The sequence below is a fragment of the Trachemys scripta genome, chromosome 4, assembly GCF_013100865.1.
Source record: "Trachemys scripta elegans isolate TJP31775 chromosome 4, CAS_Tse_1.0, whole genome shotgun sequence".
NCBI classification, from domain to species: domain Eukaryota; kingdom Metazoa; phylum Chordata; order Testudines; family Emydidae; genus Trachemys; species Trachemys scripta.
This window is the reverse complement of record NC_048301.1, coordinates 43481702-43498747: the sequence shown is the minus strand read 5'-3', so window position 1 is coordinate 43498747 and position 17046 is coordinate 43481702. Positions and strand designations below refer to the sequence as shown.

Here is a 17046-nt window from a genome sequence, read left to right as displayed (position 1 = left end):
TGTTTAGTTTGGAAAAGAGAAGACTGAGAGGGGACATGATAGCAGTTTTCAGGTATCTAAAAGGGTGTCATAAGGAGGAAGGAGAGAACTTGTTCACCTTAGCCTCTAAGGATAGAACCAGAAACAATGGGTTTAAACTGCAGCAAGGGAGGTCTAGGTTGGACATTAGGAAAAAGTTCCTAACTGTCAGGGTGGTTAAACACTGGAACAAATTGCCTAGGGAGGTTGTGGAATCTCCGTCTCTGGAGATATTTAAGAGTAGGTTAGATAAATGTCTATCAGGGATGGTCTAGACAGTATTTGGTCCTGCCATGCGGGCAGGGGACTGGACTCGATGACCTCTCGAGGTCCCTTCCAGTCCTATAATCTATGAATCTATGAAACACCCTGTAGTGTTTTGTTCATGGTACTAAATTATACACTGTATTGGCAGCAGATGGTCCGTCTTGGGCACAGTTATTATTACAACAGGAGACAGTGTGTCCTATACTGCCTGGAACAAGGACCACATGGTGTAATGGGATGGCGTTTGCAGGCTCAAAAGACACTGGGTCCAGTTATGCTTCAATCCAGGCCGGTGGGGTAGAAGCTCCGAGAACGGCGGTCCCAGAAGCATCAGGACAGGGCTGGATGAGATGTGAACGGCAGCTTGGGCGCACCACTAGAGGGCGTCCCAACCTCCACTGAGCCCTGGGAAAGGCAGCGTGCTATTCCGCTTGCACCGACCTCCAGCAGGCGTCGGAAGGGGCGGCCTCCCCAGCGCGCATGCGTTGTCTCCTCGACCAGCAGTCCAGGCGGCCCCGGAGTAAGCGGCGTCCCTCAGCGCGCCTGCGCCCTGCGACTCCCCGGGGGGCAACGGCCGTGGCGCGGAGATGGAGTCCGCGGTGGAGGAGTTGATGCCCCGGCTCCTGCCTGTGGGGGACTGTGACCTCGCGGAGGATTTCGACCCCACCATGCCCCCGCGGACGCCCTCGGAGTATTTAAAGCGGGTCCAGTAAGTGGGGCAGGGGTTGGTTGGGGGCTGGGCCTTCTCTGGCCCCGTGGGGGAGCCGAGCTGCGGGCTGGGCCGGGCCTCGCTTCCCCTTGGTGAGGTGCAGGGGCTGCTGAGTCGCCTCTCCCGAGCACGCCCGGCCTGGGAGTCCGTTGGGGGAGGGTGTTGGGCGCCCCCTCTGTGAAGGGGCCGGGGGCGCAGGGAGTTGTGCCCTGACCCGTGTCGCTCTCGCGCGCCGAGCGAGCTGCGGCGCTGGCTCCAGCCCACCTTGGTCCCAGCGCGCAGCCTGTGTGGGGGCCGCCCCACCCCCTACATTGCATTGTCAACCTGGGTCTCCCCGCCTGTGGGTCCGCCCTGCATCCTGAACCTGGGTTTGCATTTGCTGGACCTGGGTGCAGCCTCAGATCAGACCTCTGGGGATCCAGGCTTGAGCTGTATCCCCGCTGCAAAATGACAGGGCTTGGACCTGAATCACAACAGTGCTCAGACCAGTGAGTCTTAGACCGTGGGTCCTGTGAACTCACTAATCTCACCCCTTAGTCTGAGCCCAGGTTTACAGGGGAGTGTAGAATCATAGGACTGGAAGGGACCTCGAGAGATCATCTAGTGAAGTCTAATCTCCTGCACTTGTGTCAGGACTATATTATCTAAACCGGGGGTGGGCAAATTTTTTGGCCCAAGGGCCACACCTGTGTGGGGAAATTGTATGCAGGGCCATGAATGTAGGGCTGGGGCAGGGGGTTGGAGAGCGGGAAGGAGTGTGGCAAGGGGTGCGGTGTGCAGGAGGGGGCTCAGGGCAGGTGTGGGGTGCAGGAGGGGGCTCAGGGCAGAGGGTTGGGGTGCAGGAGGGGTTCATGGTGCAGGTTCCAGTCCAGTGCCGCTTACCTCAAGTGGCTCCGGAGTGGCAGCAGCGGGACTAAGGCAGACCCCCTGCCTGCCCTGGCCCTGCACCGCTGCTGGAAGTGGCCAGCATGTCCGGCAGTGGCTCCGTGGGGCGGAGCGGGGCAGGCAGCTCTGCCCTCACCTGTGGGTACCACCCCCGAAGTTCCCATTGGCTATGGTTCCCCATTCCTAGCCCATGGGAACTGCAGGGGGCAGTGCCCGTAGGCAAGGGCCATGCACGGAGCCCTCTGCCCCCTCCCCCCATGGGGCCACAGGGACATAGTGCTGGCCACTTCCAGGAGCATTGCAGGGCCAGGGTAGGCAGGGAGCCTGCCTTAGTCCTGCTGCACCACGGAGCTGGCAATCCCGTGGGCTGCATTGAAAGCCCTAGGCCGGATCCGGCCCGCAGGCCATAGTTTGCCCTCCCCTGATCTAGACCATTCCTGACAGGTGTTTGTCTAATCTGCTCTTAAAAATCTCCAATGATTAGATTCCACAATCTCTCTAGGCATACCCTTAAGAAATAAGTATTGTTCAGGAACTGCACTGGGAATTAAGAGATCCAGGTCCTGTCCCAGACTCTATGCCTAACCCATTTACCAAACACTTTAGCTGTCTTGTCTCTTAGGTCCTGGTCCAGCAATGTGTAAGTGCAAAGACAAACTGCCCTGTTTATGCTCTACATGTTGCAGGATCGGGGCCTTCAACTATAAACTCTCTGGAACGTGAACTATCTCTTCTGTGTTTGGACAGCACCCATCACAAAAGTGCTGTGAACTCATTTGGTTCCTTTAGGTGCTACCATAATACAAGTAATTACAAAGTTTGATATAGTTAATTTAACTTTGTAAATCTTACAAGGTAACATCAGTGTTCAAGGTGCAAATGTTATTTAGCGATATAACTTACTGAGAATTTAAATTAATACCAATATTCAAAACAAGATTATTTTTAACAATACTAAAAATTTAAGCCTAAAATTACCCGACTCTAGGTTCAGGTTTTGATATTCATAAGTTTCTCATTTCAGACAGCAACCATATTCTTTAAAACTTTCTAAAATTCCACTGCACTCTCTGATCCATCATCACATGTTTTTGACAGGCAGATTATGGCATAATCAAATAATAAGAGAAAGTTCTTAGTCTTGACTGTAGTCTGTTTTGCACAGAAGGAATACGATGGTATTTTACTAGCTACTAGCTAATAGCTTTGACCTTTACTGATATTTATGATTGAAAGATGTCTTGTGGCTAAAGCACAGAACTAGAAATCAGAAGTCCTGGATTCTGTTCCTGGCTGTGCTACAGACTGGCTCACATGAGGGCACTTGTCTACCATTCATAGCGTACATTGTAAACTCATAAATCTTTTTAAAACTCTCAACCCTTACCCTTCCATAAGAAATATTTTTCTTTAACTTTTTTTTTCTTTAATAGATACTAATTCATAACTTAAGAATTGTGCAAGTGTTTTGTATTTGATCAGGTACCTCCTCATGCAAACCCAAACCTGTGACAGTTTCTGGTTCTAAGGGACACAGCTGAGGGATTTCAAATATAGCCTTTTATTTCTGTTTGAAGGATTGAAGCAGCACGATGCCCAGATGTTGTTGTGGCACAGATAGACCCTAGAAAGTTGAGAAAGAAGCAGACAGTGAATATTTCAGTAAGTATTGTATATATATTTATGCATATATTTTAAAAATATTTTTTTAGAAAGAGAGTAGACAGTTAAATGGGAAGAAAAGCTTTTGATTTCATATTAAAATGTTTGTCTATTAAAATTTTTGGATCAATGGTGTAAGCATCAAACATGTTGTAGAGTAACTGAATTTTAAAGTAATCTGCAGAAGTAAATGGAATCTAGTCTTGCAGATCCAGATTGTGAATTACTGGATAACTGAAGTCTCATTAAAATTCAACTGATCTAACTTCTAACATACAAGACAATATTTTGTGTGACTCCAGCAAAAATAATTGATCATATTTTCTTGCTGCAGATACAACTAAAATAATTTTGTATTTAAAGGTTTATAAAACATTGTTGTCATAAAACTTTTCTACAGTTGAAAGATACGAGGATATCAATGCAGAGTATGTTCTTAGTCTTTTCCTGTTGCTAGTTTAAGATTTTTTTTGGTAAATCACCCTAGTCCATCTGTTGTGGTCAGCCAAACAGGATTATTCTCTACTGTATGTGTCCTAGGGCTTTGCCCTGTCCCCTTCAAAATGGTTCAAATAATGGAGCTTCTACAATTTCTCTTCTGGAAACTCTGTTTTGATATTTCATGGCATAAATTTTCATTTGCTCAATTTTACTTCATGATTCCAAGTTGAACAACCTGGGACACTTTCCTCTTTCACTTCCCCTCCCTCAAATTTTCTCTCCTTTCTTGATGGAGTTGTTTTCAAATACATATAGAAAGATATTGTATTATCTTCTTATGATAAGCCTTAAAACTGATTACCTCCCAATGGAGATACTAATCTTCAGTTAACTTTGATGATAGGAGTTAAATCAGGCCCTTAGAATGAGAGTATTTTGTTTTACTTTCTAGAGGGGACACCATCTATTTAATATTCTAACATAAATAATTTTTAAAATCTAATATTACTAAACTATTTAGATGCTTATATAGCCTTACTCAGCTTATTATTTGAGTATCTCACAATCATTAATAGATTTTATCTTCGTAACACCCCAGTGAGATGATATCCCCATTTTGTAGATGGGAAACTGAGGCAGATCAGACTACAATCTTTAAGAGATGGTAGAGGAGAAAGTGTGTTGTCTTAGTTTTAGTTTTGACAGGTTTCCCTTTTGTTTCTGTTGATCACACAACAGAAGAGAGAAATATTTTTGTTTAATGGCATATCTACACTACAAACTTATGTTGACTCAAGTTACGCTGGTGTACCCCTCTACCCCAATATAATGCGACCTGATATAACACAAATTTGGATATAACGCCGTAAAGCAGCACTCCGGGGGCGGAGGGGGTCTGCGCACTCCGGTGGATCAAAGCAAGTTCGATATAACGCGGTTTCACCTATAACACGGTAAGATTTTTTTGGCTCCCGAGGACAGCGTTATATCGGGGTAGAGGTATATGTCGTTTGTGTACCTGCATACGTGGCTCCTTGGTTCGGCGGTGTACATACTCATCAGGAGTGCTTGAATCAATGCAGAGTGCTGTGCTGCATGTGTAGGTATCCCACTGTGCAACTCGCCACTCTCGTGTTCACTGTCTTTTGGGAGTGCATGATGGGGCTGAAACAAGTCATGAAGGGGTAGCTGGGAGCATGGGGTCAACTTCCCAGTTTGCTACTGTCTCCATCCCATAATGTTATATGTATCCATAACTTTTGCACCTCTTTTTCAAAATCCCACAAACCCACACAGCCCTCCTCGCTGTCTGCCATCTCTGACAGAACCATGGAGCCTGCACAGCTCTGCACTATTGTTATGAATGTTGCAAGCACAGGGCGCACAATCCTGGAGTATTTGCAGAGCCCCAGGAAGAACCGAATGACTGGGGACCGTGGCAATTCCTTGGAGGACAGATTGCTGTGGAACATAGCAAAAGCCAATTCAAGGTTGTTGGTGGCGTTCACAGAGCAGCTCCAGATGGTGGATTGCCACTTCTGGGCCCAAGAAACAAGCACTGATCTGGTGGGGTTGCATCATATTGCAAGTTTGGGGTGACAAGCAGTGGCTGCATAACTTTCAGATCCACAAGGCCCCATTCCTGGATTTGTGCACTAAGCTCACCCCAGCCCTTCAGTGCAGGGACACCAAAATGAGAGCAGCACTGACAGGGAGAAGTGAGTGGTGATCGCACTGTGGAAACTTGCAACACCAGATTGCTACCAGTCAGTCTGGAATCAATTTCGATTTGGGAAATCCACCGCTGGGACCGTTATCATGCAAGCATGCAGAGCCATTCATCGCCTTCTGCTAAGAGGACTGTGACTCCTGGCAATGTGCAGGACATAGTGGATGGATTTGCAGCAATGGGATTCCCACCTGTGATGGTGTGCTAGATGGCATGCATATCCCTATTTTGGCACTAGACCTCCTTGCCACTGAGAATATCTACAGAAAAGGCTACTCTTCTATGGTTATGCAAGCATTGGTGGATCACCAGGGGCGCTTCACCAACATCAGTTGGTCAGGGAAGGTGCATGACGCTCGCATCTTTAAGAGCACAGGACTGTTCAGGAAGCTACAAACAGGGACTTTCTTTCCCGACCAGTCAATTACCATTAGGAATGTTGAAATGCCAATAGCGATCCTGGGTGACCCAATCTTCCTTTTACTCCCTGACTCATGAAGCCGTACGCTGGCCACGTCGACAGCAACAAGGAATGATTCAGCTACTGGCTCAGTGTGTGCCAAATGACGGTTGAATGTGCCTTTGGTCATTTGAAGGGTCGCTGGTGTTGTTTACTCACAAGATTGGACCTCAGTGAGAAAAATATCCCAATGGTTATAACTCCTTGCTGTGTCCTGCATAATATATGTGAAGCAAAGGGGTAAAGTTTCCACGAGAGTGGAGGTAGAGCAGCTGTCTGCTGAATTTGAACAGCCAGTTACAAGGGGTATTAGAAGAGCTCAACGTGGAGGTATACAGCTCAGGGAGACTTTTAACCAGTTTTTAAGACCAGTTTAACAGCGAGCCAGAGTAGTGTGTGGTGTTGTCCAGGTCCTGCTCTTTTGTAGCCTGGTAGCAATTTTGTGGCAATTACATGTAGGAATATAACATTGTCATTTCATCTGTTAATTTTGTTTGTGAATGAGCCTATGATTTGTGTGTCGTTGTGCAGTAACTGGTAATTGGTTGCTTTCAGAACTGCTGAGCACTTGGCAGCATATGTTGTGAACTAATAAAGATGAATTATTTTCCAAATAATATAATTTTATTCTGTAACAAAATTAGTTTTAAAAAAAACCTTTGTGCAATTTTAAAACAAATACATACTTAAGTTCTGTTCTCTTAATTTATTATGAAGGGGGGAAAATGTTGATGTCCATTTCAGCTACACATACACCAACCATGGCTTTTACAAGTCAGCGTATGAGAAGCTGTGATTGTCTTTAATGTCCCTTGGGGTGGAGTGGTAGGGGAATGATGCCACATGGAGTGTTTTGTGGGATATAGGGGTGTTCCTGATACTGAGTACTCAATGGATTGTAGAGGGAGGCGAGCCTGGGATTGTTGAACATGCAGGTCCACCAGAGCCTGCAACATCTGTTTGTGCTGCCTGAAAGTCCCTATTATGTCCTAATGCATCTCTCTCTCCTTTTTCCTGCTGGAACTCCTGGGCCTTTCCCCTCTCCATTCTTTACTTCTCCAGGCTGTCCATAGTGTTCACCCTTCATGCCTTGTGCTCACGATACAATGCAGCACTGGCTTGCAGGGTCCCATTGAACATGTCATCCCAAGTCCTCTTTCTCCTCCTTTTCTGGTTCAGGCGTTCTGCAGGTGTGCAGGGGAAGATCCTGAAGGCTGTAATGGCAGCTGTTTTAAGACAAAACACACAGGGGTAACATTGTCAGCATATTCACTACAGAAAGTGGACCTTAAGATGCTGAACTCGCTCTCCTTGCTCTCCTAAAGTTTTAAGCACTACATTCTCACTTCTGCTTGGGATTGCTTGTGGACAGTGTAAGTCGCAGCACCAGCTATGGTGAGGGTGGCCCACCAGGGATTGCGGTGATTTTAGCTGATATCTCACTCCTGGGGGTAACAAAGGCAGAGAGAGGACAGCTGCTGCTGGTGTCTTGAAGCTGCCTGGGCCTTTATGATGCTAGCCTGTGTGTTGCAGTGGTGCCTGCTGAAGTTATTGCTGAGTGTTGTGGAATGGTGTCCTATGGTGAAGGAATAAGGGAGCCCTCCCTAGAAACTTTTGGCAGAGGATTGCAGAGTACCTCCATGAAAATTTCATTCAGATCTCTCAGGAGGATTCAAGGGACCTCCTTGTGTACACACATAAACTGCTCCACATGATCATATTCTCCACATCTCCTCCCCTCCGTTCCACCTTCCCCCCTGCTAACTCTAGAGGGGAATGAAAAATAGATAGCAACTCTACATCTCTTGGTTGTACCACTAGCTCTTCTATCATGAGTAAATTAATGAAAAGTCCAAAGATGTGTCCTGCTACTTTGGGAGTGCCATCCCTGTAATTGAAAATTTATCTACACACTTACCCAGGGTTGGCTGGACTGCAGTGGAGTCAGAAACAGGTCCTAGCTCGATGTGCAGCTGGATCCCTGGTTTCCTGTCCCATACTCCTCCTCTTCCTCATCCACCACCACCAACTCTTCTTCCTCCGTGCTGTTCACACCAAGGGGTTGTGACTCTGGGTTCTCAGAGGTTGTAAAAGGGACAGGTCTGTGGCTTGGCACTGGATCGATCGTTAGTCTCCCTGGCATTCTGGTATGCCTGCCACAGCTCCTTGGCTTTCATGCGGCACTGCTGCTGGTCCCTTCTCTTGCATCCCCTGAGCAATGTGCTGGTAGATATTGATGTTTCTACAGCTGGTTTGAAACTGTGCCTGCACATCCTCTTCTCCACACAGGCCCAGGAGATCCAATATCTCCTGTCTACTCCAGGCAGGAGTGCATCTGGAGTATGTAGCCAGCATGGTCAGCTGGGCAATTGCACTCAACAATGGAAAGCTGCTAGGTGTGTACATCATGCCAGGCAATCAGGAAACAGAATTTCAAAAATTTGCAAGGCTTTAAATGGGAGTAGGGGTTTCCGGTTTATGCGACCCCTGGGCAGTTAAGTTCACAATGGTGACCAGAGTGGTCAGTGTAGGGCATTATAGGACACCTGCTGGAGGACAGTTAGGATTGCTATAAGTAATGCTGTGTCTATCCTCGCACTGTGTTGACCTAAGTACATGGACTGTGGCTCTGCACCACTTGGGGAGATGGTATTACTGTGTCAGCATAATGCGGTGCTTACATCTATGGGAGACCAATTTAAGCATAGACATATGCACAAACTTGGTCAACATAAGCTGCTTTGTGTGGACCTAACTTTGTAGTGTAGACCAAACCTAAGGGTTTGTAAAATTAAATTGGGATGTAGTCAAGCAAAATGTGGTACTTAAAAAAATTGAATTAAAATAGTTTCAACATACATTTCAGTTCAGATTAACTTTTCTTTAACTTGTATCTAGTGGAAAAATAGTGGAATTTCCTGCTTGTGTGTCTCTTCCAGTGAATCATTCAGAGCTTGTTTAATGTAATAAAATAGGGAGTTGGCTCAATACTGAACTGTAAAAGTAGTGGATTAGTTTGAGTTTTGGGGTTCACTTTTAATCTAGAGATACATCCTATATTCTTGCTAAATTTTCAGCATCCCACCTGCAAGAAGTCATTAGAGAGGGTTTTCATTATCCCTCCCTCTAAAAGGCACTTAACTACATGCATTTAAAAATTTTCATCTCCGCCTCCTAGATTTTTATTACAAATTCATGGGGTTTTATGTGGAGATCTGGAACGGTAATTCTTCTGTTTCTGCACTGATGCCTTATATGGCTGGCAGATGCCCATTCTTAATTGAAGTGATAGATCTGTTTAGGGCCCTAAAACAATGTATTTTTGTAGATCAGTCTTTTATTCTGTGCAAATCAGGCTATCCACTTGCTTGTGATATGAAGTAAGACAGTCAATGTATCTGATTGAGATTTCTGTAAAATTTGTATTTGTGCAAAATAAGCTATTTAAAGCTACACTCAGAAAAAGAAAAATAATGACCATTCTATTTTAGAGAAGTTCCTCTATCATTATGAGTAAACAGTACTTAATAGTACGAGAATGGGGTACATCTGTCATTTGGCTATCTTCAGCATATCACCAGTTAAAACATGACATTTCTTTTGTCAAATGTGAGAATTGGGTCTGGTTTTGTTTTCTTTCTCAAAGTAGAATTTTCTCTTGTCTTGTCTTTCTAGTTTCACATGTATTTTAAGTGGAAATTCTTAGTTTTAGACTTGATTAGTTTAGGGGTCTGTTTGTTGATTACTTGTTATAAAAAGATCCTACCTATGCTTTCTTAGCTTACAGGATGCCATCCTGCCCCTGAGGGATATTCTCCAACTCTCAAATGGCAGCAGCAGCAAGTGTCTCATTTTTCAGCAGTTCGTCAGGTAAAGAACAGAGTGTTCACAAACTAGTGCAGTTTGGATATGATGGCATCTAATGTGGTGTTGTTTTTTTGGGGTGGAAGAGTGGACTTTACGGTATTCTGGGGAAAGATATAGGATGTAACATTTTATGGTAGAAAATAATATATAAAGTAGATGACTGCTCTGTCTTTGGAAAACTTTTTTTTTGGGGGGGGGGGGCGGGGGGGGTTGGTAAACCTAATTTATCATGACACTCCAGCACCAAAGAGGTTCTTGGAGAAAACAGGCAATCATACATTTAGCTGGCTGAGAACAAAGTCTTGTAAATGATGATATTTGTGTATTTATAGGGTCTCTGTCAAGTGGTTGAGGGCAAAGCTTAGGGTTTTCTTGTAGCTAACATTAATACTACATTTTGTCATTTTTTTTAGGAATGTTTTAATGAACTACTAAGATCAAAATAAAAACATTTGGGTCCCAGTCCAGTAATTGGGCTCATGGACAGTACCTTACACCCATACAAGAACCCATTGACTTCAGTAGGATTCTATCTAGGTAGAAAGGTCCATCTGCACAGATCTGATGGTCATATCTTACATTTTCCATACAGTGCTTGCAAGTTGCCCCATTGTATGAAAACTAGAAAGGGAAACTGAATAGCCTCCCCCCCCCCCCTCCACACAATCCAAGCTGAGTAAAATTCAAAAAGTAAACAAATAGTAAACTAGACTTTTATCACAAAGTTTCAATACTCTAAGATCTTAAGTGACTTAAAACATATAGCATTTCTATTGCAGCGTGTTAAATGCTGACCTCTTTTACCTCTTAACAGAATTAGCATGGAGGGGAAGGAAAAGAATTGGTGTTAGTATCCATGTAAACATGCAAGAGTAGTTAGTGAAGAAGAATCAGAAGGCTAGACCTCTATGCTATCATTATGTTTGTATAAAATCTGTCATGTCTTCTGATTTTTAGCAGAGTTCTGGTCTCATGGTGCCTGCTTAAAAAAACAAAACACAATAAAACAAAAAAAACTTTGCTACAATAACAATCACTGGTTGGAAAACATACCTTGAATTCCAAAGGTTTAAACTTCAATCTCCAGAATACTGTCAAAGCAGGCCATTTTAGTTTTGGACAAACTTTATACATCTACTTTCAAAGAGGTATTTTGATGCTGTGAAGGTCCTTGACCCATACTGGATTGAGAATCTAAATACATCTAATCTCTTACTCATGGTTGTTTTCTTGCTATACCTAGTGTTTGTGTTGAAACAAGGTTTTGGTTCTCTTCAGCCAGTGTTCCCCTCATTTAGGATACTGCAGTACTTGTTGAGGCTTATTTCTAGGGCAAGATTATCAAACACGTGATAACTCTGCCAGATCCAGAAGAAGGAGAAAGTTGGCTTATGAAGGTGAAAGCTCCTCATTTAAAATCTCAAAACAGAAGCAAGGGCAGTCTTTCAAGAACTGAAAACTCTTTTTCTTAAGATTGCTACCTTAAGATTGTTTACCTTAAGTAAACATTTTAAAGGATTAATAGTGTTAAAATTATGGTTCTAGAGACTGTCAAAGCTATATAAATGAAGGAGTATTTAAAGTAAAATTTTGAGTAGACTAACCAACAAATTTTATTCATATTTCATCTCTCTCTACAGGTTATAAAATAGTAAATTGAAACTTACAACTTGCAATACATTGTTATATTAAAAGAAATACATTAATAATTTGATCAATTATTTACCATATTTTTACAGCAACATGCAATATACTTTTTCTAAAAGAAAAATAACCATTATAATGGTATTGAATTGGGTTTTTTTATGGTTATGGAGGCCCAATTAAAGCAATTTGGAGATGGAAAGCTACTTTGACTAGAATAAAATCATTATATTATAAACCATAATCAGGCTTAATTATTTTAATCCTACAGAGTTTGAATAAACACCGAAATCATTGGAAGGCACAACATTTGGACAGCAATGTTACAATGGTGAGTGAATTTTATAACAAATTTTGTGAACATCTTTCTTTTACTGTTAAATTGTTTTATGCTGATAATGGTGGTGCTTTAGTAATTGTGTTTAACTGCAAATCAGGATTACCAGAGTTATAAATTGTTTGAAAACATATAACTTATGTAATGAAAATACTGAATCATAATATCATATGAAAAGTAGCCCACTCTTATTTACCTTTTCAGCCAAAATCTGAGGATGAAGAAGGCTGGAAACTGTTTTGTCTGGGTGAAAAATTATATTCGGAAGCAGCTATTGCAGTGTCTGGTAATGAAAACCTAGGAATTGATTACATTAAGGTAGGTATCACTTTCAATAAGAGTATTCAAGCTCCTTCTTAGTTCTTGGCTGTTATGTCTCATTAGCAGCTTCCAGAAACTGTCCTGATGTGTTGGGCTCAGTGCAGATCCAATCTGAATCCAAAACAGGCTCTGTAATGAACATGCTGCACACCTCCCTGCTATGTTAAGTGGAAACTTGGTGAAGCAGAGAATCTGATTTTATATTTCCATCTGAAAATTATGTATCTATTACTATAAGTTACTTTTAGGATTACTATTAACTGAAACATGTTCGAGACAATGTTTTATTCTGTGTGTTTAACAGCATTTTCTGCATAGTCTCCATTTTTTGTTGATGGTCAGTTGCAGTTTGTCTCCTGTGCAGACCAGTCTCCGGGGAACTCTTATATGTTATTCCCTAAGCCTTTTAAGAGTGTGCTTACTAGTAGTGGTAGCAGCAAAGCTGAAGCCACGGAGGCATCAGGCATGGGTCTGTACACAGAGGAAGGAGTTCGGGTGAGCATGTCTGTATACAGAGAGGTAGGTGGAGAGGTGTGCTCAGGCATGTTTGTTGTTGCTCTTGGACATGCCCAAAAGGCCCTTAGTAAACATCAGAGAGCCAGAAAACACTTATAAAAATTCAGGACTTATTTAAAGAGTCTATGACTCAAACAATAACTTTTTTTAAAAAATCGCAATTTAAAGAAATTCAAGTTGTCCTTTTAAAATCTGTTGCCTCTCCCAGTATTTGGTAACATTTAGATGAATAGCTATTTTTTACTGCTTATGTTTGCTTTGTTTACTCTTGGGGAATTCTGTGCCACTGCACAATGCAAAATATGCACAGAAGTTAATGTTCTGCACAGAATTTCGTTTTCCCCCCGCCCCTCCCATAGAAATGGGCTACAGAGCTGCTGGCCGCCATTATGGGGCACTGGACGTGGCAGAACCCAGCTCACAAATTGAAGACACTGCTGGAGGGGTGGGGGGAGGAGCTGGAGGGTTTCCTGCAGCTGCATTTCCCAGCACGTCCTGCAGGAAGGAGATGGCGTGCAGGAAACTCCACACAAGCCCAGGACCCAGCATCATGCTGTTTCTCTCTCTGGATCCCTGGGCTCTGGAAGAGTAGGGGGTGCATGCGAGTGACTTGGTTGGGGGGCGCCCCGTGGCTAGGCTCTGAGGTGGGGGGGGGTCCCGCAGCTGGGCTCGGGGAGGGGGAGAGGAAGGGGTTATGGGTATCTGGCCCCCTAGCTGGGCTCTGGGGAGTAGGGGGCAGAGAAACAGGAACTGGGTTGTCATAGGGGTTTCTTTAACTCTCTGCTCCTGGGGAAAAAAAATTGACTGTTTTGTTACAGATATAGTTACTGACAGATATTTTGAAATAATTCAAAAATAATGGAAACTGGTGTAATTATATAGTGTTGTTTTGACAAAATATGCAGAATTTTATAATGTGCACAGAATTTTTTATTTTTTGGTGCAGAATTCCCCCAAGAGTATTTATTGCTTTTCCCATTATTAATTGTAACTGGTATTTTAGTACTTAGTATGCTTTGAAAACCCTTTACAATGAAAAATATGAAGTGGATTTATGTCCTCATTTTCAAACTCGGTTCTAATTTAAATCTTAAAATACAAGGGTATTTGTTGGGAAGTTTACTTTATATATTTCAGTTCCACCATGATTTTTCTTTTCAGATCGGTTTTCCCCCTTTTTTAAGTATTGTTAGCAGAATGAATCAGGTAAGTCTATGTTTCTACTTATGAGAATAAAATATTTCTCACCAAAAATATTTACTTTTTCTGTAGTTTTCCTATTAATTCCATGGATATCCCCTCTGAGTGTCACTGTATTAAAGGAAACAATAATTTATACCATAAAACTTGTTTGAGGCATTACTGCAACCTGCCACTAGAGTCTTACTTGGTAAAACTAACACATCAAATCTCTACCCTTTCCTCATTGATAATTAGTGTTTAAATAGAAATGTTTTTTTGTTCGCATGAACTACTTTTTATTATTGTTGCTGGTACTGAAGACACATTCTCATGCTTGTGGCTTAAAAAATAATAATAAAAACCCCACCAAAACAATTCACTCCACTGCACATGCTTCCCCTCCTGAAGAGAGGATGAGAGAACAAACACAACAGATGTGATGTTTAATAACATTGCTTACCTCACCACTGCTACTACTACTTCAACACTTAACCAAAGGGTTGGCTGTAGCGATTGTTCACCATTTGGTCCATTCCTGTGTGGCTGCAAGGGTTTGATGGGCAAAAAGTCTGACGTCGGAACAGACTTCATGAACCCATGTAATAGGGTGTCTGCCTGTAGGCCGCCTCCACTCCTCCGTTGATGGAATTTTATCCCGGATGTTACAAGCCACCCAGAGAACAGCATGTGGAATGTTTTGTGGAATTTTGAACAGTCATGGAAGTCCCTCCTCCTCCTCCTCCTCATACTATTATGTCCCCTGTTAATCATCTCTAAACAGTCTGAATTTTTTCAGTGTCTGACATGAAAGTCTTTCTATACCTCTGATTTTAGTTTAAAGTATTGTGGTCCACTTTGGGCATCATTTCCTCCTTTTACTATATATTCACAGTCCTTTCCAATATCAGTAACATCTGTCCTGAAATTTCCTTTCTCCTTTATATCAAGTTTCAGACTGAAATAAATGCGTGTCTAGATGCACCATAGAGAGTGAAATGACACTTGTTTATATCTAATGAAAAGTGAAGTCATGCTTCTGTTTGCTTTTGATATAGTTCTTTGTAAACTATAATCATCAAAAATTGGTGCAATGACTGTTATAGGTAGTCATTCTTCCTTTTCAGGTGTTTTTTTTCTTTTTTCCTCTTTCAAAAGGCAACAGTAACTAGCGTCCTGGAATATCTGATAAACTGGTTTGGAGAGAAAGAGTTTACTCCAGAACTGGTAATTTTTAATTTATTCTATCTACCTATAAACTAACTTAGTGAAGAATTGTATATTTAAAATAAATATCAGGAAACTCAAATTTATTTTCATAACAATGGTAACTTGTCTCCGTAGGTATGCCCTAGGGAGCACACACACTGTATTAAAACAGACTTTGAAACTTTTTTCCCTAGCTCCTCTCTATCATGACAATATTTATTAATGCATGTGTGTTCTTGGACCAGATATTGGTCACCACTAGCATTCAGAACAATGGCAATGGATAGCAATGTATGGGACCTTGGTGTGTTACCAATTAATTATGGTAAAAATTGATTTGGAAAATAGCAAGCTGTATTTCTATTTAAATCCACTTAGGGCAGATGGCTTTATGCTTTGTTGGCATGTCTTGAAAAGCCTTTGTTGCCTGAAGCCCACTCCCTAATTCGGCAGTTGGCAAGACGATGTTCTGAAGTCAGAGTACTAGAGGTAAGTAACAATTTAATAGGGGAAAATTCTTACAATTCAGAATAGTGTGGGGAATGACTTGACAGTATTGTTGAGAAATAAAATTCTTAGTTTGCATTTATCCAAGTTATTTGATTTAATAGTATATAGATAGTAGACTCAAGTGAATGAAAAAGCAAAGCATTGAGAATGAACTACTGGATTTTTATGGGAACCCAACAAATTGCATAAGAATGGCAGCCAAGTAATATTAGACATATGACCTAAGACTTCATATTCCTTTGTTGCAGGAGAACAAGAATGAAGAGAAAGTGTCTGCTCTGAATTTGCTAATCTGTTTAGTTAGCAGGTATTGCAAGCTTCATTTTTATTAAGTAGAATTTAGAGTAATTTATGTACACAGCAAGCACAGATAGCTTGGCTATATGATTAGCTTTTAAGGAATATAGGCTGCAACTGTTTTTGGAAAGACTTTATATATGGTGGTACATATTTGCTTAGTTAAAATGACTTACTTTTAAAACCAGGAGAAAATGAAGCATATACTAATTTCCTCAAGGAGAGGTAAAGTAAAATTTTAAAAAAACCAACTCATCTGAAGCATGTGATCAATGATGAACCTTTGAATAAATCTAAAATTACTTATATGAAGCCAGAAACATTTTGGGAATAAAAACGAGTGGTAAAAATATACAGCAAATACACTGTCAATTACTTAATTGGGGGGGAGGGGAGAACAATGTCTTAACTCTCTCTGACTAACTTTGTCCTCAATATATTCAAATTGTGTTTCTCTGATAGGTATTTTGATCAACGTGATCTGGCTGACGAGCCCTCCTGATCCCAGATCGGGGACATTAAATGTCTCACGTCACTATAAAACCAACACCAGCATCAGTGTTAAACAGCCAGGTGCAATGCAGCTCAAAATGTACCTTAGTAGTGAGCTTGAATGATGTTGAGCAAAAGACTGCTGGTCTCACTGAATAATCCATGACCTGAAAAGGGTCAGCAGCGAAGTGCCTACCCACTCTCTATAAGCCTGTTTCTCTGCAAAAACAAGTGATATTTAAAACAGTAAGCAAATTGAGTTGTTGTGAGCACCCAAGGGTAGTTAATCCTGAAAAATTACTTCTGGAGAGTAAGCCTTTTTGTTGAAATTGAATTACTCATGTGAATAAAGATTTGCAAGACTGGGCCCCAAGCTTTTTACACATGAAAGCTCGACGCAGTGAGAAACCTTTTTCATGAACCCATCTAAAGAATCAGATATTAAATGGTTTTGTAAAAGTTTACAATAAAATTTTCAAAACTGTTCAGTGTGTGTGTCTTGC

At 42.0% G+C, this 17046-nt stretch overlaps 1 protein-coding gene across 2 annotated transcripts; it reads left to right on the top strand.

Moving 5' to 3' along the window:
* The first annotated feature begins 769 nt into the window (after positions 1-769).
* Positions 770-17031, top strand: GEMIN2 (gem nuclear organelle associated protein 2). 2 transcript variants are annotated; one of them, XM_034768740.1, is made up of 11 exons: positions 770-994; positions 3457-3541; positions 9952-10041; positions 11954-12013; positions 12224-12337; positions 12683-12859; positions 14018-14062; positions 15194-15262; positions 15623-15733; positions 16003-16061; positions 16514-17031. In XM_034768740.1, the coding sequence occupies exons 1-11, from the start codon at positions 873-875 to the stop codon at positions 16551-16553; spliced, it is 972 nt and encodes a 323-aa protein (XP_034624631.1). In that variant the 5' UTR covers positions 770-872; the 3' UTR covers positions 16554-17031. The 2 variants fall into 2 exon arrangements, with proteins under 2 accessions (XP_034624631.1, XP_034624633.1); XM_034768742.1 differs by lacking the exon at positions 12683-12859 and having other exon boundaries at positions 774-994.
* The last annotated feature ends 15 nt before the right edge of the window (positions 17032-17046 follow it).